This window comes from Argentina silus (assembly GCF_951799395.1).
Source record: "Argentina silus genome assembly, chromosome: 1".
Taxonomy (NCBI): domain Eukaryota; kingdom Metazoa; phylum Chordata; class Actinopteri; order Argentiniformes; family Argentinidae; genus Argentina; species Argentina silus.
This window is the reverse complement of record NC_139655.1, coordinates 23,961,232-23,978,914: the sequence shown is the minus strand read 5'-3', so window position 1 is coordinate 23,978,914 and position 17,683 is coordinate 23,961,232. Positions and strand designations below refer to the sequence as shown.

General features: G+C 40.0%; 2 protein-coding genes across 3 annotated transcripts in view; one reads left to right on the top strand and one right to left on the bottom strand.

Annotated features, from left to right (window-relative positions):
- Window positions 1-12,817, top strand: part of LOC310811094 (mycolipanoate synthase-like) — a gene marked incomplete at both ends in the record, with an annotated part of 30,817 nt that extends 18,000 nt beyond the window's left edge. Inside the window, 3 exons of the mRNA XM_083679129.1 lie at window positions 5,504-5,710; window positions 5,917-6,098; window positions 7,235-12,817. Of these exons, the coding sequence (XP_083535255.1) occupies window positions 5,504-5,710; window positions 5,917-6,098; window positions 7,235-12,817 (5,972 nt within the window). The remainder of the gene's footprint in view (window positions 1-5,503; window positions 5,711-5,916; window positions 6,099-7,234) is intronic.
- A 289-nt stretch (window positions 12,818-13,106) lies between these two features.
- On the bottom strand, window positions 13,107-17,363 carry rdh12l (retinol dehydrogenase 12, like). 2 transcript variants are annotated; one of them, XM_083667391.1, is made up of 7 exons: window positions 17,170-17,363; window positions 16,611-16,726; window positions 15,982-16,137; window positions 15,698-15,802; window positions 14,769-14,978; window positions 14,291-14,483; window positions 13,107-14,077 (listed from the first exon to the last, which is right to left on the bottom strand). In XM_083667391.1, the coding sequence occupies exons 1-7, from the start codon at window positions 17,181-17,183 to the stop codon at window positions 13,975-13,977; spliced, it is 897 nt and encodes a 298-aa protein (XP_083523517.1). In that variant the 5' UTR covers window positions 17,184-17,363; the 3' UTR covers window positions 13,107-13,974. The 2 variants fall into 2 exon arrangements, with proteins under 2 accessions (XP_083523517.1, XP_083523518.1); XM_083667392.1 differs by lacking the exon at window positions 16,611-16,726.
- Between the last annotated feature and the right edge of the window lie 320 nt (window positions 17,364-17,683).

The following is a 17,683-nucleotide window of genomic DNA, read 5'->3' as shown; positions in this document are numbered from 1 at the left end:
TTTATTTAGCATGTTCCTTTCATCAACTGCTGTGCTTATGTTGACAGTCTGAATAAACATACGTGAGCCATACTGTATATACTGTCACTGGAAAAATGTAGATCATGTATGAAATCTGACATCTCAAGAAAGGCAGCAGATTTTTCCAGTTTTCCATTTTTTTTCTTTCCAAATTGCTGATATTGTCATGGTTTCGGCTGTACCTCCCCCCTTCCCAGTGTTTCCTCTGTTATCCCTTCCCTGTGTCTCTCGTTTGTTCCTTGTTTGTTTTCCTGGCAGTGAGGACGTGGGTCTGGGCATGGCACCTCCGGGAACACCTGCTGCCTATCCACCTGCACAGCTGTGTTCTGTCCACTCATCAAGCTCCTACAGCTTTTATACCCCAGCCCTTCATTCCAGCCGGATTATTCAGTCACCTACGTGATACTAATACTGTCGCCTTGTACTGTAGTACGCTACCTATGATATCCAAGTGTTTATGCTCATTGCTAACTATATGTTCCCTGCGCCTCAGGATCAACACCTCCCGGGAATCCTGGTCTGCCTCGCCCAACTCCTCCCCCGTCTGCCTCCCCGCCGACGCACGGACCTCCTCACAGCACCTCGCCCGTCTGTCCTTCCACCGACGGCTCCATTCACCAAGCCCCGCTCCCCCTGGTTACCCACAATAAATCATCCTTTAACATTGCCAATCCTTGTCCGTGTTCTGCATTTTGGGTCCAACTAACTACCCCACCTAACAGATATATGTGAAGCCAAGATGTGGTCATATTTGTGGCCACCATTGACAAACCTACAAAGGTAACATAACTTCCTCAGTACCAGTTTCATGATCATGGGCTCCTCCTATGCAACAGATGTTATACTTGTGAAATATACTCTAGAACTGAAGATTCTATTCTATCAAAATACTATTGTTGTATTTTCATTGTATTGTTGTATTTTCATTGTATTGTTGTATTTTCACTGTATTGTTGTATTTTCATTGTATTGTTGTATTTTCACTGTATTGTTGTATTTTCATTGTATTGTTGTATTTTCACTGTATTGTTAAGCACCTTGTATTGCAATTTTGCACGAAAGGTGCTATGTCAAGTCTGATTTGATTTGATGAACATATCATCAACACCAATTCCTGCAATTGACAAAGAGAAAACATGATATCAATAGAGGATAGAACAGTTCTGGAAGAATCTAATTTATGCAGAAGCTATTGTAGTCATGTAAATTAAATGTTTTATAATTATATTACCTACTGTAGTATCAAGAAGGGAGCAGTTGTAACAGTCATAGCAAAGGGCATTCCACAGAGCAGCAATAACCCAAAACACAGCTAGGCCTGCAGACAGTGCACCAAATGACGCCACCCACACCTTGTTCCTCAGACAGTCCAATCTATAGATGAAAATAGAATATAATTTCTTACTTTTTATAATACATAACATTTACATTTAGATTCACTGAAATGATGATGTAGAAAATTCTAGTCATCTCTCAAAACATTTCTCATTTTAACCAAATATAAAAAACCTAATGAAATAACATTATGAATGAATAAGTAGATGGAATGAACACCTTCCCGAAGTTTAGGAAAGAGCTGATCATTAAAAAAAATCTAATTTCGGTAGCACTTAACATTACAGCCTCGTAACCCCCTATTTTTGAAACCCCATTGACACAGGTTTGTCAGTACAGTCTGATACTTAGCCTTTATCACTGGTGTAGATAATGAAGATAATCATTAATAAAATTGTCTGTCTATATCCATATTAAGTTGTGAAAAAGAACTGAAGATCTTGCAATGTGCAAAACTGCTTTCAGTGGAGTCGCTCGCCCAACGCCTTTTCTGTGTTTCGGGGAAACTTTATAATAAACATTCATTAAAGGAACTATTCATGGAAATACAATTCATCAGTTTTTCCATTTGTTTGAGTATCTATACTACTAATACATCACATGCTGTCACCAACCAGGAACTAATTTACATTTTAGACCCACAAGATAAGAATAGAGTACCTAAAGGATTTGACAATGATATCCTGGTATGACTGCCATAAGGAAATATAGGATTATTCAAAGTGTATTTCTATGGTACCCAAAAGAGCAAAGTATTCATGAATTCATAGAACACACTCTCAGATATGACACACTCTTACAGTATAATATATTATCTTATTATAGGTCTCAGCAGCAAAGCTGTGCAGAACACTATTGAAATTTGAAGTTATAGCTGACGTTTTATAACTGACTATTAAACTGATACAATGGTGTTTTTGTTGCCCCTTGTATAGTTTATGACTCTTCCGATGTACTACATTATCAAACATTATCTATACAAGGAACTGTGACTAACTGGAACACCCTCCTAAAAAGTTGATGGAAAAGTTTAGAAAATTGTCATTTACCCCTGACCTTGGTTTGGAACTTTTATGGGTCTTGCATCACTTTCTGTAAAAGCACTTTCTTGTATCAGCATTTTCTCTAATGACTGTCTCAAGTCTATAAAGACACTAACAGTAAGTGAACAAGTCAAAGGGACTAGAGACATGTTTAGCATCCAACCTTGTACTGTACTTCAATCTATGCTCAGTTGATACTTTTACTTTTAGTGAAGAGACTTCAGTGTGTGACAAAGAGCCAGGATGGAAGACGAAGAGGGAGACATTGCAGTTGTTGGCATTGGTTGCAGTTTTCCTGGAGGTTTGACAGTTTCTGTTCTTTGTGATCATGTTTGCTCAAGTGATAGATGAATTTGATTGTAGTCTGTATTTTAAATTCTAAAATGTAATTTGAGACACATGTAATGAAAAGAAGACCTACTCTAAAGATGTCTGAGAACAAAAACGGTTGCATCACTAGAAAATGATCTGTTAACTGGCTATTCATGGTATGGAAGAAGCAAAGAGGGGAGAGGTAGTTGATAAGATTTCGGAGATAAACCCAACCCTCTGAACTGTGAGGCTGCTCAGTTCATGTTTTATTGGTAATGAGCATACATTCTACTTTTGTATAGAAAGTATTAACCCTTTCGGGACATCAAACGCGTGGCCGCGTTTTCAGGGGTTTCCAAAATGTTTTGATCAATATCTCAGTGATAATACATGGATAATGCATACATAGAAACATGGTTTAAATATCCCCCTCACTCACACACGGAGCTATGAGCCTCGGAACAGCTTGGTACACGCCCTCCCTGCGTAATTGGTGAATTTGGTAGCAGACTAGGTTGAGTCGCTCAGACACTCAGATTATTTTGTATGGAAGTGCCTTCAAATTGAGAAAGAAAAAATGTATATAAAAATCGAGAAAATACCCCTGGTCCCCAAAGGGTTAAGAGACTTAAGAGAGAATTACATACAGTATGCATGTTTATGATGCAGGAACATGATTTGTACAGTGTACTAGCTGGAATAGAAGAAAAGACTGCCAATAGAATCTTGATGTTACATAGAAAAATATATTGTTCTATATTGGAAAATGATACCTGAACTCAGTGATTATCACATCATGCCAACTATGAAACATGATCTAACTTGCTTTTAAATCCATTAAAATCTCTGAATGAATGACCTGGTATAGGGAGGTTTCCTAAAAAAGCTGCACAAGTTTCTTAGCTGTAATTAGCTATGATTTACAGAAAATATACAGTACCAGTCAAAAGTTTGGACACACCTTCTCATTCAATGGTTTTTCTTTATTGTTTTTATTATTTTCTACATTGTAGATTAATACTGAAGACATAAAAACTATGAAAGAACACATATGGAATTATGTAGTAAACAAAAAAGTGTTAAACAAACCAGAATATGTTTTATATTTTAGATTCTTCAAAGTAGCCACCTTTTGCTTTGATGACAGCTTTGCACACTTTTGGCATTCTCTCAATTAGATTCATGAGGTAGTCACCTGGAATGGTTTTCAATTAACAGGTCTGCCTTGTCAAGAGTTAATTTGTGGAATTTCTTGCCTTCTTAATGTGTTTGAAACCATCAGTTGTGTTGTGCAGAGGTAGAGTTGGTACACAGTTCTATACAGTGAATAGCCCTACTCTTCTAATCCATATTATGGCAAGAACCACTCAACTAAGTAAAGAGAAACGACAGTCCATCATTACTTTAAGACATGAAGGTCAGTCAATCCGGAAAATTTCAAGAACTTTGAATGTATCCTCAAGTGCAGTCGCGAAAACCATCAAACGCTATGATGAAACTGGCTCTCATGAGAACCGCCCCAGGAAAGGAAGACCAAGAGTTACCTCTGCTGCAGAGGATAAATTCATTAGAGTTACCAGTCTCAGAAACCGCAAATTAACAGCACCTCAGATTAGAGCCCACATAAATGCTTCACAGAGTTCAAGTAGCAGACACATCTCAACATCAACTGTTTAGAGGAGACTGCATGAATCAAGCCTTCATGGTCGAATTGATGCAAAGAAGCCACTACTGAGGAAGAACAGCAAGAAGAAGAGAATTGTTTGGGCCAAGAAAGACAAGGAATGGACATTAGACCAGTGGAAATCTGTACTTTGGTCTGATTTTAGCTTTTTGGTTCCACCCGCCGTGTCTTTGTGAGACGCAGAAAAGGTGTGATGGTGTGGGGGTGCTTTGCTGGTGGTTTATTAAAAATTCAAGGCACACTTAACCAGCATGGCTACCACAGCATTCTGCAGCAACATGCCATCCCATCTGGTTTGCGCTTAGTGGGACCATCATTTGTTTTTCAACAGGACAATGACCCGAAACACATCTCCAGGCTATGTAAGGGCTATTTGACCAAGACGGAGAGTGATGGAGTGCTGCGTCAGATGACCTGGCCTCCACAAGTGCATTGGTCTTGGTTTTAAAATTCTATGTTGACTAACTGTTCATGTAAAAACAGACAATTCAGACTGATGTTCTCTGCTGATAAATGCTGAAATCATTGAATTCTAGGTGAGGGGCTTGACAATTTCTGGGATGTTCTTCTGGAAGGGAAGAACTGTACAGTGCCAATTCCAGATGAGAGGTTCAACAGTACATACTGGTTTGACGCTGACAACAGCAAACCTGGGAAAACTCACACTATCAAAGCTGCTCTCATAGATGGGTCAGTGTGAAGTTACCTACAATGTTATTGTGTTGCCATCATTGTTAATAGTTAATATTGAAGGAATTGTTACTATGAAATACCATCCTTACCCTATTTGTCATAATGTTGTACCAAATCATTTTCCCTCTTGTTTTTTTTTTTATTAGCTTCAATGAACTTGACCATAGATTGTTTGGTATTACTGAGGCTGAGGCAGACCAGATGGACCCTCAGCAGAAAGTCTTGCTGCATTGCACCTACAGGGCACTAGAGAATTCTGGGATGCCAATGGAGAAGGCCAGCGGCACTAGGACTGGAGTATTCTTGGGTAATTTGACTGTTATCATTGTTTTTCTTTTATGTTTACAAGCAAAAATGTCATGCCACTGTATGAATGTTTCTTATATCATTATTAATTCTCTTTGTAACGTTACAGGACTGATGAACAAAGACTACGAGCTCACAACAGTTCAGAACAACCCAGGCTATATCAACCACTGGACAGGCACTGGTAAAGCCATGAGTATTGCAGCCAACCGCATATCCTACACCTTCAACCTCACCGGTCCCTCACTTGCCATAGACAGTGCCTGTTCCTCATCTCTTGTGGCTCTGCACTTTGCCTGTCAAGCCATAAAACAAGGTAAAACTTCAATATCAATATCACTGGGTAGAGTTGGTATCAGGAAATGGTTGTCTCACAAATCCTATTACATCTTCCTATGTTATTAAAGTATATTCCTGAAATTACATGCATAAACTGCGCAGTCATATTCCATGCCAAAATGTTACATGTTATTTTTCTCTTAACTTTTTCAATTATATGTGCTAACTTGTTATTTTTATTAGGTGACTGTGAGATGGCTCTTTGTGGGGGTGTCAGCTGTATCATAGAGCCACAGGTCTTTGTTGCTCTCAGCAAGGCAAAGATGATCTCACCTGAAGGCACCAGCAAACCTTTCTCCAGCAGAGCAGATGGCTACGGCAGAGGAGAGGGCTGTGGGATTATTCTGCTGAAACCACTGAAACAAGTAAGATCTCAAATGTTAGCAAGTCTTGTATACGTAGTATTGATGCATTGAATCAGATAGCTTTCATTTGTCAAAGAACATCTAGAGAATGTGACATCAATCTCCCAACCATCCCACATCTCCACTTTCATTGTAAATTCTTATTTATAGTCTTTATGGTTTCTGTATATTACGTGACTCTCTTAATAGTTTTGATTGCTAATTTGCCTGTACATCTGACCCACCAAGAGTAATTTAGTGTGGAGCTCGTCAGTTCCACTGAATGTTCCAGGCAGTAAAAAGTTGGCAAAGACGAAGCCTATCAAACATGACATCAGTTCAGTCATTGCTAATGCTAATGCTGAAGTTGAGTCATTGCCATAAAACACAAATTGACTTACATTTATTTTGTACGTCTGTTATGACTAAAAAAATCAACCCAATCAGAAATGTTAAGATGCTGTGACCCATGCATAGACAGTATGATTTAATTAAGTAACTTTAAATTGATTTAAAGCATTTAACGCCATAGGTAGTTAATTTACTGTTAATTATTTAAAGAGTTTATCAGTCATAATAAACAATTATTAATCATTGGTTGAACTTATGCTATACTCGTGCTCGAAAAACTGTAATTTTGTATGTGATTACACACTTAAAATGTACACAACAGGGGAGGCTGGTGGAGACAGAAATCCGAGGATGTGCTCATTTTAATGCATGGAATGGAATGAGGAATACATATGACACTGAGGGACATGCATTACAATGAGTCCGTCCTCCAATTTCTGCCTCCACCAGCCTCCCCTGGTGCACACCAACTTATAAACCCTTTACAAGGTCCAGTATGTAGATTCAAGCTTTAAAATAATGCTAAATGGCCAGGATTAATTGGTAGTGATCAAGGAATGAGATCGCATGATAAAGAACATTCAGTGGAGAGCACTGTTTTGGTCCAGCACTTTCTAAAATCTGTTGTCATGGTCAAGCACTGGCCTTTACATACCATTTGTTCATTTTCTTTGTTTACATGGATATGCACACATTTGCTGCAATTAGAAAATGTAGCATATTGTTTTCAAATTGTCAGTGTCGCCAAAGAGAGCAGCAATGCGCAAAATGACATGCTACTGTAGTGTTACTTATATCTTTTACAGGCCTTGAGAGACTGTGACCATGTATGGGGCACAATAAGTAGAACTGCAGTCAACCAAGATGGCCGCACAGTCTCTCCAATCACCAAACCATCCATGGTCCAACAGGAGGAGCTGCTGCGCAGAATCTATTCCAAGTCTGATGTAGCCAATGTCCATTACATAGAGGCTCATGGAACTGGAACTCCAGTCGGGGATCCAATAGAAGCAGGGAGCATCTCCAAAGTCATTGCCAGAATTAGACCTCCTGGTTCAGAAACACTCCGCATCGGTTCTGTGAAAGGCAACATTGGACACACAGAGTCTGCAGCTGGAGTGGCAGGGCTAATCAAGGTACTCTTAATGATGAAGCATGAAACTATTGTACCCTCACTGTTCTACTCTGAGGACAGTGCCAGTATAGATGCTACAGCTCTAAATGTGAAAGTTCCCACTAAAGCAGAAAAGTGGAGAAATGGCGGCTTTGTCCAACGGGTTGCAGGAATCAATAATTTTGGTTTTGGAGGAACAAATGCCCACACCATTGTTAAACAGTATGACCAGTCACATACCAAAACAACTAGGGTTGATAGGTCATATGAGTACTTTCTCCTTTCAGCAGCCTCTGAAAAATCCCTTACCATGATGGTAGAACACACTGTTAAACAGATAAATGCAGACAAAACAATGCACCTCCAAAGTGTGGCGTATACATCAGCATGTAGGAGAAGCCACTTAAAACACAAATACAAGAAGGCTTTTATTACTTCATCTCTGGCTGATCTGCAAAATCAGCTAAAATCTGTTCTGAACAAAAAGATTACACCCTCCAAGTTAGATCAAAGGTTAGTGTTTGTTTTTTGTGGGAATGGAGTGACCTACCAAGGCATGTGCAAGCAGCTTCTGAAACATGAACTTGTGTTCAGAGAGAAGATTAGGGAGATTGAGGTTGTTTTCCAGATGTACCAAAAAATGTGCATCATAGAGAGACTGGAAAATGAATCAGATGAGAGTGACGACTTTTCAAAACCAGATGTTGTCCAACCCCTACTCTTTGCCATTCAGGTTGGCATTGCCAGTCTCTTGAAGCACTGGGGCATTAAACCTGATGCTATTATTGGTCACTCTGTTGGAGAGGTTGCTGCTGCCCACTGCTCTGGTCTTCTGTCCCTTGAGGATGCAGTGAAGGTGATCTACTTCCGCAGTACTCTGCAGGCTAAGGTCACAGGAGGGAAAATGCTTGTGGTCAGTAACAAGGCTGTGTCAGAGGTCTTGAGTCTCCTTCCCTCCTACTCAAATAAGGTTTGCCTGTCTGCCTACAACAGCCCACAGTCCTGCACCCTCTCGGGTGATGCAGATGCTATTGACAGTCTCCATCAAAGGTTAAGCAGCTCAGGCGAGAGTAAGAATCTGTTCCTTCATGTACTGGATGTCCCTGCTGCTTACCACAGCCATATGATGGACCCCATCCTCTCTCAAATAGAGGACAGTATTGGCTCTTTACTGGTGAATGACATTGAAACGGAATTATTCTCAACAGTGACAGGGAGGGAGGTAGAGCAGACTGATTTTACCAGTGGGACGTACTGGGCCAGGAACATTCGAGAGCCAGTTGCATTTGAGCAGGCGGTGAGATCAGCGGCCAAAGAGAAGAATGTAGTCTTTGTTGAGATTGGCCCTAGAAGGGCTCTACAAAGGAACATCCTAGAGACTCTAGGAAATGACACCACAGTTCTATCCTCAGTGCAGCCAGATAAAGATCATGAGACAATGCAGACAGTTGTGTCCAAATTGTTTGAGTTGGGGGTTCAGGTAGACTGGGACCAGTTCTACAGAGGTTGTGAGACTTCACCAACATCTTTTCCAAAGTATCAGTTTGATTGTGTGAAGAAAAAAGTAATCTTTGAGGCAGCACAGAAAGGTACATTGAGCAGTCATCCTGTGCTAGCTCAGACAGGCAATGATGGAAAGACCTTCAGCTGTGATCTGTCCTCAGCCTCAGTGTCGTACTTGTGTGACCATAAAAACAATGATGTTGCCATTGTCCCTGGTGCCCTCTATGCTGAATTGGGTTTGGCTGCCTTTATGGCAAGTGCCAAACCAAAGGTTCCACTCAACACACTGCAACTCAGTGTCAAATTTCAGAGTCCATTTCTCATCACTCCAAATTCTCCTCAGATGAGTGTCAAACTTGACCGAGCTGAAAATGAGACAAAGTTTACGATACAATCCCCAACAGCAACATATGCATCAGGAAACATAACATGCCAGCAAGGGAGGTTGGCTGAGGAAAAGTTAATCTCCTTCGACTCCATTTACAAGCGATGCACATCAACAATGAGTACTGAGGAGTTCTACAATTACCTCAGTAAAAGAGGGTTTCAGTATGGTTCTGTTTTCAGAAACAAGGGAGATGTGCATTATGGGGAGGACTTAATGGAAGCCATTTCTGTTGTCAAGGTCCCTGAGGAACTACTGCCTCAGTTGCATGATTTCTGCATTCACCCTGTAGTGCTAGATTACTTACTGCAACTGACCCCTGTCAGTATTGCAAATGCATTCATGGCGAGGCCTGGTTTTCCTGCAGAAATTGGCAGTTTGACTGTCCATGAACCCTTGCAGCCGGAGATGGTTCTTTACTTGAGAGCTGCCAATGTTGCAGACGACCATTGTGAAGTGTCTGGCTGCTTCACAGACAAAGCAGGTCGGGTCTTGGTTGAGCTGAAGCATGTGATAATCAAATACCTTGGGAGCCAATCTCGTGTTGTTGAAGAATACTTCCTCCACAATGACTTCAATGTTACCTCTGTTGACTACCAGTCCACTCATACTCCCAAAGCCTTGGTCTTTGCTGACCAGTTGGGAGTATCCAAAGCCATGCAAAAACATTTGAGCTCCAAATCTAAATACATCTCTCACACACATGCCAAGGATCTCTTGAGCAGTGGATTTAAATCATTGCTGTCGAAATGTAACATCTCCGATCTCAACAGCAAGTTTGAAGAAATTTTATTTTTGTGGAGTTTCGAAAATGTTACCTCCTGCAAAACAGAGGCCATCCTGGAGAACATGGTAAGCTGCTGTGAGATGTTCCGGCAAATAGTCCTGGAACTAAAAGCCATGAAATTTCAAAATTCAATCAGAGCAATAACCTACCGGTCAGCAGAGACCACAGTGGATCAAATCAGCCCAGGCTTTGTCCTGTCAGGCATGACAAGAGCATGTGCTGCAGAGATGGCAGATCTCTCCTTTCAGCTGATTGATATCAGCTCTGTCTCTGCAGAGGACATCAGGGCACTCTCTCAGGTCCTCAACTCATTCCCTTGCAGCAAACACCCAGAGTTGGTGGTGAAAGATGGGCAGATTTTGAAGCCTTACATTGCGCATACTCACACTGAAAGCATTGACAGCTCAAAGGGAAGAGTCCACGCTATGAAGTCTGAGCAGTTCATCCTTCAAACTGCTGACCCCTACAGAATCACAAGTCTGTCTGCCATTCCCTGTGATATTAAAGAAAAGCACATCCGGGAGAAATCAGTTGAGATTCAACTCAGTAAGATCTGTGTTCATTCCACAGACGTTTGTCCTGTCAGTGTCAATGATCTGAACTTTGGTCAGACAATGTACTGGAATAAGCACACATCTCAGAACCACAAACTTCTTGCTCTAGACTTCAGTGGCATTGTTTCAGCTGTAGGAAAGGATGTAAGCAAACTGAAAGTGGGAGATGAAGTTGTCTCTTGTTATCCCATCGCTGCCACTTCTATGATCGTAATTCCAGAGGCAGCATGCTACAACACAAAGAGGCTCCCGTATCTGAAAGAGGCACCCTGTGTTTCCTACTATGTACTGGCATGGGAGATCTTGCATCGTGTGTTACCCAAAGTCAAACAACAAAGAAGGATGGGTATCATCTCTTCTGTTCCTGACTCATGCTTGATGAAAGTCTTAGCCCAAACTTCAAACAAGACAGGATGGAATGCCATTGTTCTGCCACAGTTGAGTGATCAGCTTCAGAATGTGAATAAGTTTGATGCCTTTGTCCTTTTGCCACCATTTGACAAATCTCAGTTTGCAAAAGCTTGCAGTGTTTCAGGTGTGAAACACATTGTTGCTGTATGCGAAAACCAATGCCAATCCTTTATCTCACAAAATGTTTTCAGGGGTGGCAATGACAATGTTCACATTCAGACTGTGCAGATGTCGAGCTTATTGGAAAAAGGATCAATTAGAGCAGCGAGGCCACACATTTACAGTTGGCTCAAGTCAATGCGTTTGGACAAGAAGTCTTTAGATTTCGAAACTACCACCTTTCAGAGAGTGACATCCGGAAGCATTGACTTCCTGCCTGTCGAGGAGACTGAGTCATACTTCAACTCAAAGATCCTGCCTGTAGTGGTGCTGGGTAATAATGCTGCCAAAGGCACATTGTCAGACATTCCATTGCTGACTAAACCAAACCAGCTTTTCCAAAAGAACTCTGTGTACATTGTCACAGGTGGCCTAACTGGGCTGGGCTTTGAAACAGTGAAGTTCATTGCACAGCGAGGGGGAGGACACATTGTCATTCTTTCCAGAAGTAGCCCCTCAGCAGACTTACAGCAGGAAATAAACAACATCAAGAGACAGTGTGGTGGCACAGTTGTGAGCTTGCAGTGTGATGTTTCAATCTCAGAACAAGTGGTGAAGACCATTGCTGCAATTGGGGAATGTTTTCCCTCTTGTCCAATCAAAGGTGTGTTCCACAGTGCAGTGGTCCTACATGATGGGCTGATTGAAACCCTTGATAAATCTCTCTATGAGAAAGTACTGAAGCCCAAAGTCAATGGGGCTGTGAATCTGCACCATGCCACAAAGCACTGCAAGTTGGATTACTTTGTGTGCTACTCTTCTATTTCAGCCTTCATTGGTAATGCATCCCAAACAAACTATTGTGCAGCCAACTCATTCTTGGACACATTCTGTCAGTATCGACACAACCTTGGACTTGCAGGGCAGTCCATCAACTGGGGAGCTTTGAACCTTGGTCTCCTGCTGAACAAAGACCATTTCCAAAGATTTCTGGCAGCCAAGGGGATGATGGTCATGGAGGTAGCAGAAATCCATGAGAGCTTAGAACAATGCCTTCTGCTCAACAGGCCACAGCAGGTTATTTGCAAGTTCAGCTTCAAAAATCTCAAGCATCATGTCCTCACCCAAAATGCCTCCCTGAACATGCGTCTAGGTGCACTGGTACAGGAAGGGCTAAAAAACCCCAAACTGACTGATGCAAGAGATGACCAAACTACTTTGGCCAAGTCACCAAATGAATATGTCAGGACAGTACTCAGGGAGACAATTGGTGTTGAGAATGATGAGTTGAATGACAATTCCCCTCTCTCTGCATTAGGCATTGACTCAATGCTAGCCATGACTTTGCAGAATCTCATCTTTCAAGACATGGGTGTGAATGTTCCCCTGGTTAAATTACTGGACCCTAACAGTACACTGAGTACCTTGGTAGCAATGCTGAAAGAGGGTGCAGACCAGGAGTTTGAGCATGCTGATGACTTAGCTTTGAATCTGGAAGAGGACAAAGAAGTGGATGACAATTCAACAGTATTTTAGAGACTTAGATTCAGTCTAAATTATTAAATTATTGATAGCTCATTCATTACAGTTAGCACAGTATAATTACATAATAGGGTGTTAACCCATACAGAAGGCTATTATTTGAAATTTCAACATATTTGTTTGAAATATCAACACTGAATATAAGAAAGACATTATTTAAAGACAATTATTTGAGAAAAACCATGCAATGTACTGTGATCTTGACAAGATTGTTAACTCAGTAATATTGCTTATGAAATGCCTTATGTCACAGAACAGAAAAAATATGTTTGTTATTTTCTTATTTTCTTTTATTAAGGTACAAATTAGATCATTATATCAATCAAGTCTTTTTCACTAAACACATGTTCATTTATGTTGACAATTCTTATTGTTATGTCTTGATTATACATTGGTTTAAACTTTCATCCATCCTGAGGTAGATGCTCAATGTTAGATAATCTTTATATGGTTAATGATGCTCCTTTCAACTCATGTTATACCATAATCATTGTAATGTGCATAGAGTAAGACAAATGACAATGAAATGTATGGCAGTACTCAACAAAATATGGATTATTAGATTATTATGGAATGCTAAAAGTGCTTAGAGTACTTAAAATTGAGAGTTATTGTAAACATTTTCACATCTTAAATAAACTGAAAGATTGCATACAAAGTCTTGGTCTGATCAATACCATCAGACATCCAACACACAGTAGTACTGAGTTTTGGATGAGTGCACAGCCTAACAATCATGTTGGGGATTGATGATTAATTGATCTTTAATTGCCCTCTCATAATAGAAAAAACCTTAAAACATTCAAGTGTTAATAATAATTGCGCTACATCAATACAAAACAGTTTTTTATGACAAAAGTGTAAAAAAAGAGTGTTTTATGAAAGTCTCTCTATTGAGATAGAAAATGCAGGTGTAGTAAAATACAAGACATGTTATTATTTCTACTGTCAATGTAATTTATATTCATTATAATTTCTAACCACAGCATATCAATCAAAATAACATATCAAATCATATTAATCCTGCCCAAAAAAATAATTTGGGTTTGGATTTTAATCTAGAAAAATGACTTAATACATAACTATGTGAGAGGGCAGTGATATATCCATGGAGCAAATACCTTAAGAAAGAAGAAGATTTAACACAGTGTTCAATCCCAGGATATAGAGAGCATCTGGCAGCTTAGCTCCCATAATTTCTGGGCTGTGTCATCATCTGATGCAGCCCTTGAGCAGTTGGCAGGTGCACAATCACTGTGGGGAAAAAAAGTGAGTCAGCACATTGATGTTTCTAAAAGTTTACAATGAAATGCCTTTAGAGAAAATACAGTATGCACTGCAAATGTAAATGTAATTGCTGCATATTTATCAGTGACAGTGTCTTATCGATCATTTCAAAAGTGTATATGCATCTTAAAATTCTAGAATCATACACAGGGTTAGAATACATCAAATACATTGGTTCACCTGTAATATCCACCACTCTTGGTTTCCAGTTCAGGGGCCACAGCACAGTAAATGGTGGTCTGAGCTCCTTGGATTGATGTCTTGGTGAAGGGACTGATCATCTTCATGACAACTTGCTGAGGTCCGTTCAGGTGCCTCCACAGTTCAGTCTGAACCACTCCAGGGTGGAGGGAGTGCACTGTCACACCTGTACCTAAGACAGGAACATCCAATTCAATATTGTTCTTAGAGGTGGCAGTAACCTACAGTATAGGGTTGCAGGTCAAATATCTATATCTATTAGAAATGTTGTTCAGCACTGATCCTGATGTACCAGAGAAGTTGTATCGTGCTGTTACAAATTAAGCAAACATGGAATTTGTAATCTCTACTTTCCATACTAAAGTATATTTATATGGAGACGATAAGGAATAATATGAAATATGAAGGAGGATTTATTTCAAATACTTTCAAACCCAGGTTTGGAGGGGACACAGACCTTCTAGTCTCTTAGCCAGTGAGTGGGTGAAGAGGACATTAGCTAACTTGCTCTGGCTATAAGCCTTCTTCTTGTCATAGCCCTTCTCGCTGTTGATGTCATCCAGGTTTATGAAGCCCCAGGTGTGAGCCATGGAGGATACATTGATGATCCTGGCTGGGGCTGATCTTTTAATCAGATCAATCAATAAGTATGTTAACAGGAAGTGACCTAAAACGATAACAAAAAAACAAACAAATAACATGAGATATTTTTGATTGGTAGATTTGATATTGAATCAGTAATTTGTGAAACTTGATGTGCAAAAACATGAGGTAATGGCAGAGGTCTTCTTCAACCCAGTGGGTTAGCAAAATGTGCATCACTTACTGTGATCCATCCATTTGGTCTACTTTAGACATAACATGCTTTAAAAAGCCTACCAGAATTTGCAGTCAATGTAGACTGAAATGAGAAGAATGAAGTTGACATTGGAGAGCACAATTCAGCTTGATGTCTATGATATCGTTATCAATTCAACTGGATAAGAAAGTTGATAAATCACTTCAGAAGTAGTGGTAGTATGGCTTCCTGTCAACATTTGGCATAAAGCATAGAACAAGTAAATTATCAAACATAGTGGATGATATTTATATGCCAGGATTACACTCAAGTGTGTGGTGAGGGGGCTAGGTGTAATCATGACCATTCATTACGTGTATACCAGTTCCAACATGCAAATCACTATTGAGCATGATTTACACATATCCACAACATGGAAGTAAATTAGCACTTCCTTAGGTATGATCAGCATGGCTACAGCAATTACGCATTAAAACACTGGTTAATTATCAAATGGCAGTTAGTGTTTGCTTAAATATAAGCATCATGTGAGGTCTGCCCAAAGGGAAAGTGTGCTCTTCTGCCCTGTGCTAAAGAATTTCACTTACCCATGTGGTTGACACCAATCTGCATTTCAAAGCCATCTGCTGTTTTTCCATAAGGACACACCATGACCCCAGCATTGTTGATGAGGATGTTGAGTTTAGTCTCCTCTACAGACAATAATAACAATTTTAAAAAAGGCAAAAACTTAACAAGAAGAACATCAAACAATTAAGTATACTGTAAATACAATTGAGTCTTTAGGCCTAAAAGTTGTAATGGGTTCTAAGGTTTGGTTAAATGATGCGGTTATTATGAAAGAATGTGTTGCTGTCTCAGTACCCCTTACCCTTGTTGATCGTCTCTGCAAACTCCCGGATAGACTTGGTGTCTGTCAAATCTAGCTTCTTCAGGACAACATTTTGGTTGCCAGAGCCTTCCATGATTTCTTTCAGGACTCCCTCAGCTTTCTCCATGTTTCTGCAAGCCATGATGATCCTGGCCCCTGAAGATAGATTACAATAGGAATTAAACTCAGGGTACAAATCCTACAGGCTTTATGAGATTGTGGGGTACCAAATGGGATGGTCTTAGTGGCTTGGGAAAACATTGATACATCAGAATCAATACATATCAATGCATTCGGTAAACATCAACAAGTGCTTAAGATGAAATGGTGAAGAGAAATAACGCTCTTTAAGGGGAAAGACTGACAAAGGACTTGTGAGAAAGGGAGCCTTAGGACAACAGTAAATGGAAAAATTGGAGAGATTATTCAGTATGTGTACTGTATATAGTTGTACATTTACTGATATCAACAAATGGAGGAAGGAATAAAAGTTGAACACATGGTGAATTAATAACTATTCTTTTTTAGAAGTAAGCCTTAATCATAAAGTGAGGTTGAGATACTGTATCTTGATCGGACAAATTACAGCAGGCTTTTATCGGCAAATAGGCTGCCTACTACATCCGTACCTCTCTTTGCCAGGTCAAGCGCAGTCTCTTTGCCAATACCAGAGTTGGCTCCTGTGATAATAACTGTTTTGTCATCAAGTCGCACTGTGGAGGACCATGGACTCCGGAAGATATTTCTAAGAAATTGAGAAATTACATGTTCCCCATCGTGTTTCTTCAATGGTGTTGCACAACACAAGAGTTTAGGCTAGTTGTAGGTGTTTCTCAATTCTGTACTTTCCCGTGCTCCACACTCCTGTGATCGGAGAATGTTCACCTGTTCTCTTGAGCACGTACAGTAGGCCTACTTGTTCGACAATAATATGTCGTAAAGAGCAACAGAGTACCTGTGGGTACTTCTAATAATGTACTTTTAATCTGATAATGGGTGAACAACAATTGCGCAATAAGAAAGATGTTGGAAATATTGGTAATAATAATCCATTACATGTCAACTATAGTTTAGCATTAGCATGGTAATGTAACTCATTCTCAAGAGATTGTGTTCTGGCAAAGGGCGATTCCATTTCAAATACACGTTATTATTACTGAATAATTAAGTGACATTTCAATTCCTCACCTCACTGCTTGCATGTCAAAATAGAGCACGGATAAAAGATTGTATGAAAATTCTGTGCTCGGATCTTCTTAATTTCAAATCGTTGAATCACCAATCGATACAATAAACGTAACAATAAACAACTTTTACATCTAAGGAGCGTCAAAATATTCTGCCATAAACGCTAAATCCTGGAACTGAATATGCGATCTGTATTCTCTGAGCTCTAATAGTGTAACTCCGCCCACCTACTTCCGGTGAATGTAAATAGTGATTTCTTCCAAATAAGAGCGGCCAAGTTAAACGTAATATAAGATTTAAACATAGTACACATGGAAATAATGGAGTGTATAGAAATATTTTCAATAATTTCAATTAATCTCTGGTACCACTCTACTCGTCAACACTTCTAGAATGCAGATCAGGTGAGTTTGAGTCTAAAGCGGTCTTAGCAAATATTTCTGTACAGTCCTGTAGCGAACGGCGGGGCAGAGCAGCTTGCCTTAAGCGGGTATCGAACTCGCAACCTTCCGCT

What these genes read in the sequence shown, in the direction of transcription:
- rdh12l (XM_083667391.1), bottom strand. An exon ending in GCTTGACCTGGCAAAGAGAG is followed by an intron (nt 16,138 to 16,610) that starts GTACGGATGTAG and finishes ATCTATCTTCAG; the next exon opens with GGGCCAGGATCATCATGGCT. An exon ending in ACTGGCTAAGAGACTAGAAG is followed by an intron (nt 14,484 to 14,768) that starts GTCTGTGTCCCC and finishes TTCCTGTCTTAG; the next exon opens with GTACAGGTGTGACAGTGCAC.